Source organism: Rhinolophus hipposideros (assembly GCF_964194185.1).
Source record: "Rhinolophus hipposideros genome assembly, chromosome: 23".
Taxonomy (NCBI): domain Eukaryota; kingdom Metazoa; phylum Chordata; class Mammalia; order Chiroptera; family Rhinolophidae; genus Rhinolophus; species Rhinolophus hipposideros.
The window spans coordinates 16,084,290-16,103,524 of record NC_138069.1 but is presented as its reverse complement, the minus strand read 5'-3'; the positions used below and the strand labels follow the sequence as shown (position 1 = coordinate 16,103,524).

Genomic DNA, 19,235 nt, shown 5'->3' with positions numbered 1-19,235 from the left:
ATTTTAAATAAATTTTCTCAAGTAATAAGTAAACAAGTAAGTTATATTAATGATATTGGTAATATCAAATTTACATAATTTCAAATGGATTTTATTGTGCTAGTTGATGAAGTAGTAAGTAAACACTTTGGAATTATTTTAGAAAAGCATGGATCTAGGAAATAATTGTAGAGATCAATATGCTGCTTAGTGCTTTGATGCATCTTGAAAGGTAATAGCTAGTATTAAAATGAGAGACAAACAGAATTTTAAAACAGCATGGACTTCATATTAATGAGATACCTTTGACAACTTACTGTAGTAATATACATTTTATGACATTTAAGAGTGTACTAAGGCAACATAAGAAAAATGTAAATAAGGAATAAGAAAACATAGGAACTTATATAGCGATAGATTGTGACTCCTGGAGATACTTAGGCACACAGGTATACAGTTTTAAAAGCTTACCATTTACCTACAGCAAAAACACAATGGCCAGACTTCCAGTGTGAAGGATTTCACCTGACCACTCATCATTCTGCACACAAGTCTCAAGAAGGTGGTGAATAGCTGTGATACTCTATGATTTCTTTGGGATGACTCCTCCAAAGAAAAAGCTTCTTCCTCATTTGTTCAAGCTATTTGTTTTTCTCTATAAAGATATAACGCCTCAGATGAACTTTTCTGATTCCCAGGAAATACATACTCTGAATTTTGAGGCTTATCAATGCAAAGGAGCTAGTAAGTTTCCCATAGGAACAGACTACGCTTAAATGGACTCAAGATTTCCCAACCAAACTCAATTCCTGTAAAAGAAGATCCCAGATGAAGTTGATATTCTAGCCTATCTGTGAAATGGCTATGGCTAAGATCACTTAGTAGAAACTATTTCTATGATTACTCACTATCCAAATACATTAGCATAAAACAGCAAATAACTAAGAACCAAATAGTAGAAGACAGTTTTAGACAGTTATTTCACCCCACGACATCTTGTTTTGGTTGAAATTTTTTTTTAATTTCCTTTCCAAGTATAACATTTACTTGCCAAGTTTAGTGTTTTACTTATCTAACACGGGAGTTTCCAATGAAACTGTAGTCATCCAATACCAGTCCTTAGCCTTTGAAAAAAAACTCAACTTCATTAGGAATATGGGTGTTGCCAGGTGAAATTGAGTGAGCTCACAATCATATCATGGAAAAGGTTATCTAGGTATAGAGTGTGGTGCCAGAGGAAGGCCGTCAATCTCTGCACCGTGGAAGGCCTGCATACATTAGCCCAGTAATACTGATACTGGAAGGATGACTGAGCAACCAGCTAACATAAACACTGGGTTATAGTACTCTCACTTATATGAAGAAAAAGTCCCAACACCTGGCCACCCCACTATGTGATTTTTTAAATGTTAAGATTCTTTAATTAAACAAAATATAGAGAGGGCTCTTTTCTCAAAGAACTCTCTACTATGCCTTAAAATTCCTAGGATTTTGCAAGTGTGAAATCTCTATCTAAAATAAGTTATTTTACTACTGAAAGTCATATCTAAAATGAGCAATTATTCCAAAGTGATGTCATGTGTGGTAATGACCTATATGCTGTGTTTCCCCGAAAATAAGACCATCAGCTCTATTGCGTCTTTTGGAGCAATTTTTAATATAAGACCGGGTCTTATATAACATTATATTATATAAGACCCGGTCTTATATTATTTTTTCCTCCAAAAAAACACATTAGAGCTGATGGTCTGACTAGGTCTTATTTTCCGGGAAACACGGTGATAGATAATTTTAGAAGTCCTGGCATTCATTAAAAGATCCATTAAGGCTACTTTCAAACACAAAGAAAAGGAAAATGAACTTTTTAACTGTTGTATAAACAGACAATGAATTCCTGAATGAAAGAATGATTTAGGACATGTTCAGATACATAATATAGTCTTATTTCAAATACTCTGACAGAATGTAAGGATGGTGTAAATGGAAAATAAGTATTATATAATCATACTCTATAAATTTTAGCATTTGTAATTTTTTTTAATTTTGAGAAGAAACATTTATAGGTAATCCTCAGTTTTCAAATTTTGCTTAAGTGTTTTTCAATCCTTAAAGGTCCTATTATTCATGGAAAGATTTAATTATGGAAAAGCCAAAATGTAATTTTTTTAAAAAAAATTATTTAAGGAAATTGTTCTCAATTCAAGAAATTGCTCTGTAACCCATTCCTGACATATTGCACAATAGAATAATGATATAAAATAACGGCAGAGATTTGAATCAAAATAACTAATAGAATCGTAAGTAAATAGAACAATTCTAAAATTGACAGGAAAAAAATTAAAAGACTCACCTTTCCTAAGTGTTCTGATTCTGAGGGTGGTCTTTCTTCTGATAACCCTGGACCTTGAGGTAGGCTGGGGCTGAAGGCCATGAGGTCGGCCTTGGGCGGGCCCTCCCCGGAGCACACCCTCTGCCGCCTCTGCTGCGAGTACGACCAGCTCCCCACGGCGCTGGAGCACACCAGCGTGGGCTTCCCGGGCCCGCACACGCCCTGGGTGGGCGGCGCCGAGCACCGCAGCGCCGTGTACAGCAGCAGCGTGAGCACCAGCAGGCTGGACACCGCGCAGATGGCGATGATCAGGTACACGTTCACGTCCACTAGAGCCGTGTCCACGCTCGCGGCGCCGGCCGACACCCGCGAGGGGGTCTTCGGCGCCTGGCCGCTGTCCACCAGCGACAGCAGCACGGTGGCGGTAGACACCAGCGCCGGCTCGCCGTGGTCCTTCACCAGCACCAGCAGGCGCTGGCGCGGCGCGTCCGCCTCGTCCAGGGCGCGCGTCGTGCTGATCTCGCCCGTGTACAGCCCCACGCGGAACGGGCTGCGCGCGCCCCCCGCCGACGGCTGCAGCTCGTAGGACAGCCACGCGTTGTAGCCCGAGTCCGCGTCCACCGCGCGCACCTTCGCCACCACGTGGCCCGCGCCCACCGACCGCGACACCAGCTGGCTCACCGCGCTGCCCACGCCGCCCGCCCCAGGCGGCAGCAGCGCCGGCGCGTTGTCGTTCTCGTCCAGCACGAACACCTGCAGCGTCACGTTGCTGCCCAGGGGCGGCACGCCCGCGTCGCGCGCGCTCACCTGGAACTGCAGCAGCTCCAGCTCCTCGTGGTCCAGCGGCTGCAGCGCGTACACCTTGCCGCTCTCCGCGTGCACGGACACGTAGCTCGACAGCGCACGCTCGCCCACCCGCCGCTCCACCAGCGAGTAGGACACCCGCGCGTTCTCCTGCGCGTCCGCGTCCCGCGCAGACACCGTGAAGATGTGGCAGCCGGGCGCGTTGTTCTCCTTCACGAACACCGTGTACTCGGGCTGCGCGAACGCCGGCGCGTTGTCGTTCACGTCGGCCACCTCCACGGACACGCTGGCGGTGGCCGACAGCGAAGGCGAGCCCCCGTCCCTCGCGGTCACGAGTACAGCGTAGTCCGACACGCTCTCGCGGTCCAGGGCGCTGTCCAGCACCAGCGAATAGTAATTCTTGAAGGTGGACACCAGTTTGAAGGGGACAGCAGGTGTTAGTGAGCAGGTCACCCGCCCGTTGGCACCGGAGTCGCGGTCAGACACCATGATGAGGGCGAGTACTGTGCCCAACGGAGCGTCCTCTCGGATCGGAAGTGACAGAGATGTCACTGAGACTTCTGGTATGTTATCATTGACGTCTACAAGTTTTACTGAAATTTTACAGTGCCCAGACATTGACGGAGTTCCATTGTCATATGCAGTGACTTGAATCTCGTAGGATTTCGTTTCTTCATAATCCAATTGTCCATTAGTTCTGATTTCCCCTGTGCTGGGATTTATTTTGAATTTGGTTTTTGTAGTGGAGGGCACATCACTACTAAATGAATACACAATCTCGCTGTTTGATCCTTCATCTGCATCAGAAGAGTTTAGTTTAACCACTAATGTTCCATTTGCGGTGTTCTCTAACAATTGTACTTTGTACAGTGCTTGGTCAAAGGTAGGTTCATTGTCATTCACATCTAATACCTTAATAAGCAATTGAACAGTGCCGGTGAGCTCAGGTTTGCCCCCATCAGTAGCCACCAGTAACAAATTAACCTCAGCAGTTTCCTCTCTATCCAGAGATTTCCTAAGCACAAGAGACAAAGACTGGCTTAGTTCGTCACTTGTCTGTATATCTAGAAAGAAAAACTCACTGGAGCTGAGCTTGTAGGAGAGAAGAGCGTTTACTCCGATATCTGCATCAGATGCTCCCTCTAGAGGAAACCGCGAATCAAGCAGCCTGGATTCGTGAAACCGGATAGTCTTTACAGCCATTGGAAATAAGGGAGGGTTGTCGTTAATGTCCTTCACCTCCACATCCACATGGAAAACCTGCAGCGGTCTCTCCACGATCACCTCCAGGTGGATGCTGCACTCCAGGCTCCGCCCGCACAGCTCCTCGCGGTCGATCCGAGAATTCACAAACAAAATGCCATTCTGCAGATTTACCTCCAGAAGGTCCCTGCGGCCTTTGGACGCCACCCGGAACAGGCGCGGCACCAGCTCCGCCAGCTCCAGCCCCAGGTCCTGGGCGATGCGGCCCACGAAGGTTCCGTGTTTGGCCTCCTCCGGGACCGAGTAGTGGACTTGGCCGCTCCCGGCCTCCCAGGCTACCAGGAACAGAAAGGAGAGAAGCAGGCGCCCAACCTCCCCGTCCCTTCTCATAGAAGACACCATTACCAATCCTCAGTGAGTCGATCCAATTAGAAAATCATGTTTTGCAAAATTTAAAATACTCTTCTTTTGTCTCTGCTCAAGTCCTGCTTCTTCTCTTATTTGTTCTGCTTCTCTAGCGTGACAATGGGGCTCTGGGTATTTTTCTTCTTAGTGAACACTCTGTGGTAGACAGCGACATCATGTGGCCAAAATGTAGGCTCTACTCTATCCTGTAGATTTAAAACTAGACTATTGTCTGGCCTGAGTTTACTCATAACTTTCATCTTGGAAAAATACCTATTTTTAAACTCTAAAATATATCATTTTCCCCTTCTTGTTAAGAAAACACATAATAAAATTTACCATCTCAACCATTTTTAAGTATACAGTTAAGAAGTATGAAGTATATTCACATTGTTGTGAAACAGATATCCAGAATTTTCATCTTGCGAATTTGAAACTCTATGCTCATTAGACAACTCCTGCTTTTCTACCACCACACCACAACCCCCAGCCACCATTATGCCTTCTGTTTCTATAAATTTAACCACGTTAGATACCTCATATAAGTGGAATCATATACTATTTTGTCTGTGATTGACTTATTTCACTTAGCATAATGTTCTCAAGTTTCACCCATGTTGTAGCATGTGACTGGCTTTCCTTCCTTTTTAAGGCTGAATTACATTCTAACATATGTATATACCACATTTTATGTATCTATTCATCCATCTGTCTATGGACATTTGGATTGTTTCCACCTCTTGGCTATTGTGAACTATGTTACTATGAACATAGGTGTGAAAATATCTCTGTGAGATCCTCCTTTCAATTATTTTGGTTTCATTACCTCTTTTTTTTTTTACCATTTCTTCAAATGAAGCAAATAGGACTCAAAGGGTATTTTAGTCAAATGAAAATACGTTTATTTATTCTATTGTTGGGTTTTTCATTTAATTTTGTTTTCTGAACTGTTTGCCAATGTTTGAAAGTTAATAATTTGTTTCTCACTTGGATAATGTGTTCTTAATTTAGGAATATTCTGTTTTCTACTACATTTGGATAGTTGAATAGTACAAGTTATCTCTTTTTTTAGTGTTAATTATTTGAGATATCTTCTTTTAGTAATTCTTAGCTGGCGCTTTCAACACACAAACAATATGAAAATAAGATAAACATATGGATGAAATAAAATGAACTGAGGAATGGGTCAGTGTTCAAAATACATAATAGTAATTTTCAGTTACTCTAAAGAGGTCACAAATTTTTTTTTCAGCAAAGAGGAAAACAAAATTAATTGCAAAATTTACAGTCTCCAAAAAAGAAAAGAAAAATTCTTGCTAAAGAAAAACTAGCTTTTCCTAGTACTGAAAACCAATACTAATTTCTCCCTTGAGTCCAATATCTTACAATATTTATTCACACCACTTATGGAAATGTATATTTATATTAATCATACTCTAACAATGAACTCTTAGTGAACTGACTTAATCAAGAAACCAGAGCATCATTTATTGTCTTATACATTGAAATGGATAATTATTTACTGGTTTCAGGCAGAGCTGTGTATACACACTTCAATAATACCATAAGGAAAATATTTCCACATTTATGGTTTATTTTCCTCTGCTGACCTTCTCAGGTGGGCTTTCCCCATATCATGGCAAAATGGCCAAAGTAGCTTTTAGGCTACATATTTTTAGGCTACATTTAGAAATTCTCAACAGACAGAAAATGCCCTTTTCCAACAGCCCCAGCAAAAATCCTAGAATATCACTTTTTCTGACCCAGTTTAGATGACGTATCTTGCCTTTAGTCAATAGTCGTGATGGTTCTTACTTGGCCTGATATAGGTCGCTTATTTATTGTTGAAGCCAGGACATGAAATCAGCCATAACTAAATTATGTAAACTAAAAATGAGGAGGTCGGTTCTTGTGAAGTGAAGGCCAGTGTAAGGCCTCATGTGACCAACTTCTCCTGAAGTTTAAACTGATTTCATCACATAGCTACAGACTGGCCATTACATCATGACGTAGTTGCAATGAAACTGCACATTTACAATACCCAATAATTTTGATATACTAATTAGTAGCCAACATGTTGGCAACTGTTGACATATTGAGAAATTATACCTAGAATTCAGGTGTTGGCTCTAGGAAACATAGCTTGCCTAAGGCAATTTTTGAAATCCTATGAGGTAATTTTGCTGGATTTTCAGAAGGACATGTCTGAGGGTACGAGGCATATTCTGCTGTGATTCAGGGTTTCTGAGGACCTAGAATATCTCACTCCTTCCCTCAGAGAGATAGAGTGCCACTGCCAGAAATCCAAGCACATTTCCTCCAATGGTGAAAGGAAACTGAGAAGCCATGCTCAACAGATACCACCAAATTCGACATCTCCTGGTATCTGTAGTGAGTTGAATAGTATCTGTAGTGGGTATCTGTAGTGGGTTGAAAAGATATATCCACCCAGAATGCCAGAATGTGAGTTTACTTGGAATAAAGATCTTTACAGATATAGTTAAGGTAACCCTAACGTCATCCTAGATTAGGCTTGGCCATAAATCCAATGACAGACATCCTTAGAAGAGACAGAAAAAGAGAAGGTACACAGAGACACAGCAAAGAAATGTGATGACTGAGGCAGAAATTGGAGTTATGTTGGCACAGGCCAAGAATTGCCAGGAATCACCAGAAACTGGAAGGGGCAAGGAAGAATTATTTTCTAGAGTCTTCAGAGGGAATGTGGCCCTGACAACACCTTGATATTGGCCTCTAGAACTGTGAGAGAATAAATTTCTGTTGTTTTAAGCCAGCAAGTTTGCGATAATTTGTTACAGCAGCCCTATGAAACTAATATAGTATCCATTGCTGAAATTATACCTTTCGTACTTATCAAAGCAAACTGTTAATTCCCTAAAGTTTATGTGTCTGAGCATTTATTCTTGCAAAATCTTCATCCCCCTCCTTCACAAAACTACAACAACGCCGTAGAAGGGGAGAAAAAAAAAAGAAGGGGGAACGAATGCTAGGCAAGACAAAAAGAGAAGAGGTGCCTAAAACATTTTACGTTCGGTTTACTGTTTTTCTTCTCCTACCTTTTATATGTAAGAAAAAGAAATCACAACACAATATTTTTTCCCATGAGATCCAAGTTATTAATCTGCTTAATGGTCAGATGCCTTAGTGAAAAGGTCAATAATAATGTTCTATCAGTTGTATTATCTGTTGTAATACTCTCCTCTTAAAATTCATTCTGTTCACATTGGTTTAATGGCAGTGGAATCCCAATGAATATGTTGCTGTACATTGACTATTTAAATTTTCCTTCTAAAATAAACAGTTTTATTTCTGTCTCCTTCAAAGTCTTCCATGGTTATGGGAGACTGCCGAGGACAGCTTTTCTCCACATGTTGGCTCAGCATCCCAGACTGCTTTGATATTATAGCACCTCGACATCAACCTGTGCTTTCATAATTGCTGCAATAGCAAAAGACAGCAGAAGTCAGCAAAAGCAGCACTGGAAATTATATACTTCTGCTTGGAAGTCACGTATCATTCACATTACTCTGGTCAAAGAAAATCACACCTCAAGGTAACAGGGAAGTGATCTCTTCCAGTATTCTCAGAAGGAGAAGGAAAGAGATATTGTTACCAAAATAAACAACTATTTCTTATGCTTATCTATTTGTATTCTTGACTGACCATAAGTCTCAAAGGTGACTCAAGGGAAGGCTTACTTTTCTCGTTACTTATTGTAATACAAGAAAATAGAATTACAATTCTAATCTTAGAAAGGAAGTCTTTTCAAAAAGAAGGAACATATCAAGAAATAGTATTCCCAAGTGTTCTGTCTTGTATTTTATGGGGTATAAAAATACTATTTCCCTGCAAATGAAACTACATTGCTATGATACCAAGTTAACTTGAAAATAAAATTATAATTCCTAAAATCATAGTAATAAAATGGAAACTATTAACTGAAATTGAATAATCGAAAAATAATATATGTTTTACCAAGATTTTACTGAAAGCAGAGACAGTTTTTGTTTCCATTGGGGTGCTTGAAAATTGGAGCTTCTGTAGAAAAATGAGAATAACACTGTTATTCTCAGTATGCACAGCATGATGACCTTTGCCTAGCATTTTCAGATAGACAACAAAGACGTGAAGCTACTAACATTAATGGATAATTAAAATTAACCAAAATTAATCCAACTGCATAATAATAATTATAATCTGTTAAAAGATCTCAGCATATATATCTTCCTTTTCTGAGGATATGACCACTTTTTAATCAATGAATTTCCTAACTGAATGACTAATTTGAATTATAAACATACCATGAAATAAATACTAACAAATAAATTTTGCCATAAATCTATATTATTCTATGCTTTTATTAATACTGAAATATTCAATAAATAACATATTAACGATAGGAAAGAACAGGTGGAAAAGTAGGAAAATAAAGCAACTGGTTCATCTTTATAAAGAGAGGAAGTAATACAGTACATTTCCTGGAAGAAATCTTATAAAGGTAAACAAAACTATTGAAAGTTGTGTTGACTATACAAAGATTCTGAATGAGACAAGAATATTAACTACCAACGGGAAATCCCTTCATATTTATATTAAAATAAATACTAAGTAACAATATCCTCCACAATAATCTTTTCATCTATTCCAGAATTACCTTTTCATAAAAAAATCTATTTTCAAACTTTGTAGTCCTAAACCCACTTCTTTTGGTTTAGTGATCATTAACTAATATTTGAGATTCACCTCCAAGTTAATACTTTCAACTAACCCAGAAAATGTTTCACAATTACATCAATAATCATAATACAGAAAGAATTGTTTGGTTGTTCTTAGATGCATAATGCATCAATCTAAAATTCTGTTTTGACAGATACCTATGTAGTTGTGTGAAGGGATGCTTGAATGTCTTCATGCCAAATTTAAGAGGCTATTGGTATTCATCAAATGATGCTCGATTGTATTGATAATCTTATCATTAACTTCTCAGTAAATTACTGTTAGATGATTGCTTTTTATTTTATTATTTATTTATTTATTTCAAGGAGGGTGCAGTTCACAGCGGCCCCTGTAGGGATCGAAAAGGCAACCTTGGTATTATCAGCACCACGCTCTAACCAACTGAGCTAATGGCCACTCCGATAATTGTTTTTTCAATCTATATAAATTCTTGAAGAAACAAGTTGTATCATTTTAACTTCAACTGGCAGCCTCTAATTCAAGTTTGTTTGGCTTGATAGAAGAAAATATATATTTACCTTTCCTGTGCTATTTATTAATTTCAATTTGGCCTCAAAATATAGTTTCCTCTCCCCAACCCAATCGTTTGTTCATTTTAATTCCCCTTTGCAGGGCATTTCCCTCTGGTTGATTATATTTTCTTCAGCTGAGGAAATGAGAAATACACATACCGTGTTTCCCCGAAAATAAGACCTAGTCAGACCATCAGCTCTAATGCATCTTTTGGAGCAAAAATTAATATAAGACCAGTCTTATTTTAATGTAACATAGGACCGGGTGTTATATAATATAAGGCTGGGTCTTGTATTAATTTTTACTCCAAAAGACACATTAGAGCTGATGGTCCTGCTAGGTCTTATTTTTGGGGAAACATGGTAGTTTTCTGAGTACCATATAGAGTGAAAACCTTCATCTGTTTTGTTTCTAGAAAACTTGCTAGTCACAGTCAGCATTTTATTGCCTCTTTTTAAAAAATCATGAATAGAATAAGATCTTCCTTTCTAGATACCCTGATTAGACAACGAAAATGGAAAAAGCAACATTATACCAAATCCAATTGGGTTATGACGTTTCATAACCCATTTTGATTTTAAAGAGGTTAGGGACGTTGCCTATTTTGTTGCTGTGTCCCTAGGTATACAGAAGGCCTTAATATATAGAAAGCTCTCCATATGTACTTGTAGAATGGATCCATAAGTAAATATTGAAAGTCTCTATAGGAAATCCTATGCCTAGACATTAATATAATTAACAAATGTAACTTTGGGTACATAGTAATGTGACTTGAGCAAGAAAAATTATTTTGTGACTCCCTAATCTATCTTTTCCAATTTTATAATCCTGAAAAAGTTTATCTCATATTAAAGAAACCAGGAAGTTTCCTTGGCAACCCGACTTTAAAATTATTTTTCTGCTGGTTGTTGCCAAAAGTCTAGGTATGATCATTAATATTTGAAGTTACAGAATTATAGCTTACAGTTTATTTCTTACAATGCACTAAGCAACAGCTCTGTGTCAATTCAAATCTCTGGAAAAAACGACCGAAGTATACTACTTTCTTATGGAATGTTTTCACAAGGGGACTTTCATGGGACTTTTTCTGTATATTTATTTGAATGTTTACAAAAGAAACCACATTCCTTTAATATTTATGTAACTTCAGGATTAAACATAGGCAATAAAGTTTAACATTATGCTCTTGACTGAATGACTAACAAATACAATAATACCTGTATTAAATATGCTTCAGTTGGTTTTACAAAACTGCTATCAAATATACTGTTCAGTGTATTACTAAACCCTTACAGAATAATCAATAATCAAATCTTCCTTCAATTTATAGCAGGAAGAGAGTTTTTTTCTTTCCTGAATAATTAGTTTAGAGAATTTCCTTTTATTGTTATTTTTCAAATTTCTGCATTCATTTCAGGAAGGTAAGTATTAGGGTTAGCACTCAACCTATGCTTGATTTTTGTATAAATTATTCCCACCCTTCTATTGATCTTTTACTTTGGCTTTTAAACAGATTTTCAAAAATTTGCTCTTGCAAATAAATTTCTTCCATGGTAAACTATATTAAATATTTTTATGAAAGGCAATAAAGTGCATTATAACAGTAAGTTTGGATATCATTGGGAAATTTGGAGAAAACTTAGTAAAAATACTGAACTTAGTTTTTCTGAGCCTCAGCACCTTCATCGAGAAAGTGAGACTAAAGTATTCACTTCACAAAGTTATTGGAAGGTTGAGATAAAGCAATGTAGAGTTTTAGAAAATTAGTAAGTAAATGAAAAGAGCTCAATAAGTATTTCCTAACCAGATCCTCCAACAAATTCATTCTACATTAAGCCATCCAGACCCAAGACAACTCTAGACCATTGGCATCAGGATATTGTCCATAATGACAATGAAGTAATGGTTGTATGTTTTAAACATAAAAATTAAAATATAAGCCAATAAATGTTTTAAATTACATTTCCTTAAAACGATTTTTATTGGCCACTTTGAAACTTAAAACCTAAAAAAAGGCAGATGGTTTCTGTAACTTTGCCTGTAATTTTTTGTTAACAGCTTGACATTTCACTACAAGATTAAAATAATAAATAAACTGAAAATGTCACTGTATTTGACTACGTTGAGATCCTGGGTTAAATATAATTCAGACTACTTAGTGTTTCAGTATTTTTTTTTAATATTCTACTTTTTCAATCAGGAAATACAACAATTAGTCCCCACATTTGTTTTTTGTTTGTTTCCATGTTCCATTCAAGATGCAGCTGCAAATAATAAATACCAACATTAAATGCTAAGATTTGTTGCAATTTTAGTGAACACTTTGAATATGCTTTTTAAAGTCACATTTGAAAAGATGGTTATGCAAGTTAAATTTAAAAAAAAAAATTAAAGCCAAAGCTAGAAAGTTGGACTTACATTACCGGAAAGGTCCGACTTTGTTTCTGGATGTTCATTTCCTTCTGACATGTTGGGACGGGAAGGAAGACTAGGGCTGAAGGCCATGAGGTCGGCCTTGGGCGGGCCCTCCCCGGAGCACACCCTCTGCCGCCTCTGCTGCGAGTACGACCAGCTCCCCACGGCGCTGGAGCACACCAGCGTGGGCTTCCCGGGCCCGCACACGCCCTGGGTGGGCGGCGCCGAGCACCGCAGCGCCGTGTACAGCAGCAGCGTGAGCACCAGCAGGCTGGACACCGCGCAGATGGCGATGATCAGGTACACGTTCACATCCACTAGAGCCGTGTCCACGCTCGCGGCGCCGGCCGACACCCGCGAGGGGGTCTTCGGCGCCTGGCCGCTGTCCACCAGCGACAGCAGCACGGTGGCGGTAGACACCAGCGCCGGCTCGCCGTGGTCCTTCACCAGCACCAGCAGGCGCTGGCGCGGCGCGTCCGCCTCGTCCAGGGCGCGCGTCGTGCTGATCTCGCCCGTGTACAGCCCCACGCGGAACGGGCTGCGCGCGCCCCCCGCCGACGGCTGCAGCTCGTAGGACAGCCACGCGTTGTAGCCCGAGTCCGCGTCCACCGCGCGCACCTTCGCCACCACGTGGCCCGCGCCCACCGACCGCGACACCAGCTGGCTCACCGCGCCGCCCACGCCGCCCGCCCCAGGCGGCAGCAGCGCCGGCGCGTTGTCGTTCTCGTCCAGCACGAACACCTGCAGCGTCACGTTGCTGCCCAGGGGCGGCACGCCCGCGTCGCGCGCGCTCACCTGGAACTGCAGCAGCTCCAGCTCCTCGTGGTCCAGCGGCTGCAGCGCGTACACCTTGCCGCTCTCCGCGTGCACGGACACGTAGCTCGACAGCGCACGCTCGCCCACCCGCCGCTCCACCAGCGAGTAGGACACCCGCGCGTTCTCCTGCGCGTCCGCGTCCCGCGCAGACACCGTGAAGATGTGGCAGCCGGGCGCGTTGTTCTCCTTCACGAACACCGTGTACTCGGGCTGCGCGAACGCCGGCGCGTTGTCGTTCACGTCGGCCACCTCCACGGACATGCTGGCGGTGGCCGACAGCGAAGGCGAGCCCCCGTCCCGCGCGGTCACGAGTACAGCGTAGTCCGACACGCTCTCGCGGTCCAGGGCGCTGTCCAGCACCAGCGAATAGTAATTCTTGAAGGTGGACACCAGTTTGAAGGGGACAGCAGGTGTTAGTGAGCAGGTCACCTGCCCGTTGACACCAGAGTCGCGGTCGGACACGGAAATGAAGGCGATGACGGTCCTGAGTGACGCGTCCTCTCTCACCGGCAATGACAGTGACGTGACCGTCAGTTCCGGAGCGTTATCATTTACATCCAGAACTTTCACTAAGACCTTGCAGTGATTTGACATTGGAGGATTTCCTTTATCAACTGCTTTTACCTGAATTTCGTAGGATTTTGTTTCTTCATAATCCAGTCTACCAATTAACCTAATTTCTCCTGAGCTGGAGTCAATTTTGAAATTCTTTTTAATGTTAAGAGGAACGTCACTGCCAAAGAAAAAGATGACATCTCCATTTACACCTTCATCAGCGTCAGAGGCATTTACTGTGACCACTAATGTTCCATTAGCCATGGTTTCTAATAAGTGGACTCTATACACCGCCTGGGCAAACAATGGGGCGTTATCATTAACGTCGAGCACCGTAATCAGAAGTTGAACTGTACCTTCCAGCTCTGGTTTGCCCCCATCAGTTGCTGTCAATAATAAACGATGTTCTGGTGTTTCTTCTCTATCCAAAGATTTCCTCAATTCAAGCGAAAGTGACTTACTAAATTCATCACTTGCCTGTACATCCAAAGAGAAATAATCACTGGGGTTAAGGGTGTATGTTAGAAGAGCGTTGGTACCGATGTCCGCATCAGCAGCGCCCTCTACCGGAAAATGCGAATCCAGCAGTCTAGATTCAGGAATAAATAACCTTTGTTCTCTCTCTCTGAAGACAGGTGGATTATCGTTAATGTCCTTCACCTCCACCTCCACATGGAAAACCTGCAGCGGCCTCTCCACGATCACCTCCAGGTGGATGCTGCACTCCAGGCTCCGCCCGCACAGCTCCTCGCGGTCGATCCGAGAATTCACAAACAAAATGCCATTCTGCAGATTTACCTCCAGAAGGTCCCCGTGGCCTTTGGATGACACCCGGAATAGGCGCGGTACCAGCTCCGCCAGCTCCAGTCCCAGGTCCTGGGCGATGCGGCCCACGAAGGTGCCGTGTTTGGCCTCCTCCGGGACCGAGTAGTGGACCTGGGCGCTCCCAGCCTCCCAGGCTGCGAAGAGCAGAAGCGGGAGCAGCAGGCGCCGGGCTCCCTTGCCTCCTCGCCTGGGAAACAGCATCGCAAATGCTCTACACCTTTCCTACCTCTCTCACCTTACTTCAAAATCATGCTTTTTAACTCTATTTCCAATAATTTATCTCCTTAGCGTTTTTGTCTTCTCGGGGGCGGTGACAAAATGAAGCTCCTTCCTTTAGTTTTGGTGATCAGTACATTTCCATTGACTAGACTTTGTGGTGTACAGCGACATCATGTGGCTGATGGTGTAAGATCCATTCATTGATTTCCAAAAGTCTCTATATTCATTTGCAATTTTACTCAATGCAATCATTTTCAATTTTAGGTCCTGTTAAAGACTCAGACAATTCAAATGTCACTTGAGAGTATGTAATTCAGTATTTTCCTTTAGCTGTTTTCACAAAGATATTACAATTGGATTTTGGGAAAATCAAGATATGCATAAATAACCTTACATCTTTTTATTTCAAACAATCTATCAACTCATATATTTTTATTACTAAATACTTGTAACTGAATACTGGAGTTTTAAAATAAGGCACTTTGACCACTAAAATTAACCTTATTCTAGGATAGTTTGGGTGTTTATTTTTTAAATGATGTCATCGGTTACTTACATGTGAAATGTTTATGAAATATATTTAAGATTCCTTCAATGTTGTATGAACAACGACATCATTTTCTGATACTTTAACTCTTAGAATAGTGATATTTGGGACGTTTCCCTTTGTTCCTTGTTATATAACATCTGAGTGATGACCTTATGACTTTTGACCTTCAACAGTCATTATTCCAAACTGAATTTAGTATCCATTGGATCTTTATTTTTCCAGCTATATCATTTTTTCTTATTAAGACAAACCATGTTGCATTTAAGTTAAAATAATAGGAATACTGGATCAATATCAAGTACACATATCTGAGAATTTGATAATAATCCACAGTCAGCATTTTAAATGTAAATTTAATGTGATTAGGTTTTCAGAAGAAATTATTTGGGAATAACATATTAATAAACTTCTTCAACTTTAGTCCAATTCATAATCAGAAACCCATAGCTACATCAAAATTTGACTATGTGGTCTTAATAAATTATCACTAGTTAATTTTTAAAGGAATGTCTTTAACATTTCTTTTTTAAGTACTATGGATATTTAAGGATATTAATATTAATAAGTTGTGGAGGGCACAGCTCAGCTCCAGGTCCAGTTGCCGTTGCTAGTTGCAGGGGGTGCAGCCCACCATCCCTTGCAGGACTCGAGGAGTTGCACTGGCAACCTTGTGGTTGAGAGCCCACCGGCCCATGTGGGAATTGAATGGGCAGCCTTCAGAATTAGGAGCACGGAGCTCCAACCACCTGAGCCACTGGGCCGGCTCCTATTAATATTAATAAGGATTAATCTATTATGTCTTCCTAATCAGAAAGCACAAATCATTGTTTAAATTGATAACTAATATATGGGTGAAATATAATGCTATTTTATTTTTCAAAGACCAGATTATAATTTAAATAGTTCAGTGTTGTAGTTATTTTATTACAAAAGGTACAGCAATATAAGATACATCAGGGGGGTGGGGGAAGGGAGGTGAGGGTAAGGGGGATCAAATATATGGTGATGGAAGGAGAACTGACTCTGGGTGGTGAACACACAATGGGATTTATAGATGATGTAATACAGAATTGTACACCTGAAATTATGTAATTTCATTAACAATTGTCACCCCAATAAATAAATTAAAAAAAAAAGATACACCAATATTCTCTTATTCTCAAAATGAAGCTAATTCAGAACTTGGAACTTTTCTAAATGTCAATAGATTTAGACAATACTGTCAATATTTGAATGTTCAAGGTACCTTAATATGTTATACATTTCCCTGGGATACATTTTATTACTATGAAGAAAATATAGAATAAATGCTAACCGGAATTCACTGGCATTCAAATATTTCAAACATAAAACTGCTGGATGAAATGTACTTTATTTTCTATAGTTAAAAGCTTACTTTAGCTTTAAAACATATCTATATTTAACTGAAAATTATATAATTATCATGTATTAATATTGAGAACTACAATGATCTTTAAATATAATTTCAACCATAAACCATAGTATAATGTTTCATCCTCTGTCTTTCTTTTGGTGAAAATTGCTCAATTTCAAGATATTTTCAATACTAGAATGATCAGATAACTCTTAACTGAAACAAAACAATAGTTAACCATGGACTTCATTAACATGGTAATGATCATGAAGATAAAAAGCTAAACAATACTATCCTCTAGAAAAAAACAAATGAGAGTATAATGCCTTGAAAAAGAAGTATTATCAAATACTGAAAAAGAAGTATTATAAAATCCTAGGAATGTTTGTATGTTATTGAAGTTAAGCTGGTATAAACCCAAATTAGAGTGTTATAACTTAAGATATTAAATGTAATCTCCATGGTAACCACAAAGAAATTAACTGTGGAATCTAAATAGACTTATAACCATTAAGAAAATTAAATCAGCAATTTTAAAAATCTGACAAAGTCCTTGACCCAATGGCTTCACTAATGAATTCTATCAAACATTTAAAGAACGAATAATACCAATTCTTAAAACATTTTCAAAAAACTGAAAAGGAAGGGACACTTTCTAACTCAATCTGTGAGGCCAGCATTCCCTGATACCAAAGCCAGACAAAGACACTACAAGAAAATAAAACTACAGAGCAATATCCCTTATGAGCATTGATGGTAAAAAGTCCCCCCCCCAAATATTAGAAAACAGGGTTCAGCAGCATGTTAAAAGGATTATGTACCAAGAGCCAGTGGGAGTTATTCGTGGAATGCAAGAATGTTTCAACAAAGGTGAAGGGATTTGGAAGCAGCTGGTAACCACAAGATGGCCTCAGGGTTTTTCTTTTGAAAATTAATTTGGGGAAGGTATTCTATAATGTTGTAAAGATTTTGTTGGGTATCCGATGGACATGCGTCCTATTTGGGAGACCACCTCAGGGATACTGTGGATACCTGATCATGGCATTGTACATCAGAAGCTAAACATTAATGAATGCCAACTATAATTTTATATATATAATGTGATGGTTCAGTGTGAGGTCGGAGGGATAGTGGATGGGGGGAGGGGGGTTCACAGTATGAGGGATATAAATGATGAACGTCTAAGTATTACCTTGTTTTGTACACCTGAAACTAATAAATAAATTAATTAATAAAAAAAAAAAGAAAAAAAAAAGAATGTTTCAACATAATTCAATCTATGTAATACACTACATTAACAGAATTAATGAACAGAAACCCATATGATCATATTAATAGATGCTTAGAAAGCATTTAACAATATTCAATACTCTTTTGTGATTAAAAAAAACACTAAAAATCCTAGGAATAAAAGGAAATTACCTCAACATCATAAAATGCCATATATGAAAAACCCAGAGCAAATATCATATTCAATAGTGAAAAACTGAAAGCTTTTCCTCTAAGATCAGGAACAAGGCAAGAATGCCTGCTTTCACCTCTTCTATTCATCATAATAATTAAAGTTGTAGCCGGAGCAATTAGACAAGAAAAAATAAATAAAAAGCACCTGAACTGAAAAGAAAGAAGTAAAATGATCTCTGTTCACAGATGACATGATCCTATATGTGGAAAACCCTAAAGATTACATTTAAAAATTAATAAATGAATTAACAAAATATCAGGAAACAAAGTCAGCACATAAAAATCAGTTGCATTATTATACACTAAGCATAAACAATCTGAACAGGAAATTAAGAAAACAATTCTATGTACAATACCATTAAAAATACTTGGGAATTAATTAACTGACAAAAATACAAAACATTTCTGAAAGAAATTAAAGAACACATAAATAAGTGGAAATACATCTCATGTTCATGGATTAGAAGACTTATTATTGTTATGATGTCAATAATACCCGACTTGATCTACTGATTCAATGTAATCCCCACCACAATAATTTTTTTGTAGAAATAGAAGAATCTATTATAAAATCCAAATGGAACCTCAAAGGAACCCAAATAGCCGACACAATCCTGAAAAAGAACACAGTTGGAGGACTCACACATCATAATTTTAAAACTTACTACAAAACTACAGTAATCCAAACAGTATGGTACTGGCACAAAGACAGACATATAGGTCAATAGAATTGAATAGAGGCTCCAGAAATAAATCTTCACATATATAGTCAAATAGTTTTCAACAAGTGTGCCAAAATCTTTAATGGGAGGAAATATAGTCTTTTCAACAAATGGTGTTTGGAAAACAGGATGTCCACATGCAAAAAAATAAGTCATACCCTTACCTAATGCCACATATAAAAATTAACTCAAAATGGATCCATGGCCTAAATGTAAGACCTAAAACTATAAAATTCTTAGAAGAAAACATTCATGATGTGGGTTTGGCAATGATTCTCTGGATATGATACCAAAGGCACTGGC

The 19,235-nt window shown here is 39.3% G+C and overlaps 2 protein-coding genes across 2 annotated transcripts; both read right to left on the bottom strand.

Annotated features, from left to right (window-relative positions):
- Nucleotides 1-761: 761 nt before the first annotated feature.
- Nucleotides 762-4,717, bottom strand: LOC308491578 (protocadherin alpha-2-like; the record flags this gene model as incomplete). The annotated part of the gene is made up of 2 exons (XM_081035414.1): nt 762-788; nt 2,330-4,717. The coding sequence occupies 2 exons, from the start codon at nt 4,715-4,717 to the stop codon at nt 762-764; spliced, it is 2,415 nt and encodes an 804-aa protein (XP_080891540.1).
- Nucleotides 4,718-12,391: 7,674 nt separating this feature from the next.
- LOC308491427 (protocadherin alpha-1-like) lies at nt 12,392-15,079 on the bottom strand (the record flags this gene model as incomplete). The annotated part of the gene is made up of 1 exon (XM_081035008.1): nt 12,392-15,079. Exon 1 carries the CDS (start codon nt 14,801-14,803, stop codon nt 12,392-12,394), a length of 2,412 nt encoding a protein of 803 aa, XP_080891134.1. The 5' UTR covers nt 14,804-15,079.
- Between the last annotated feature and the right edge of the window lie 4,156 nt (nt 15,080-19,235).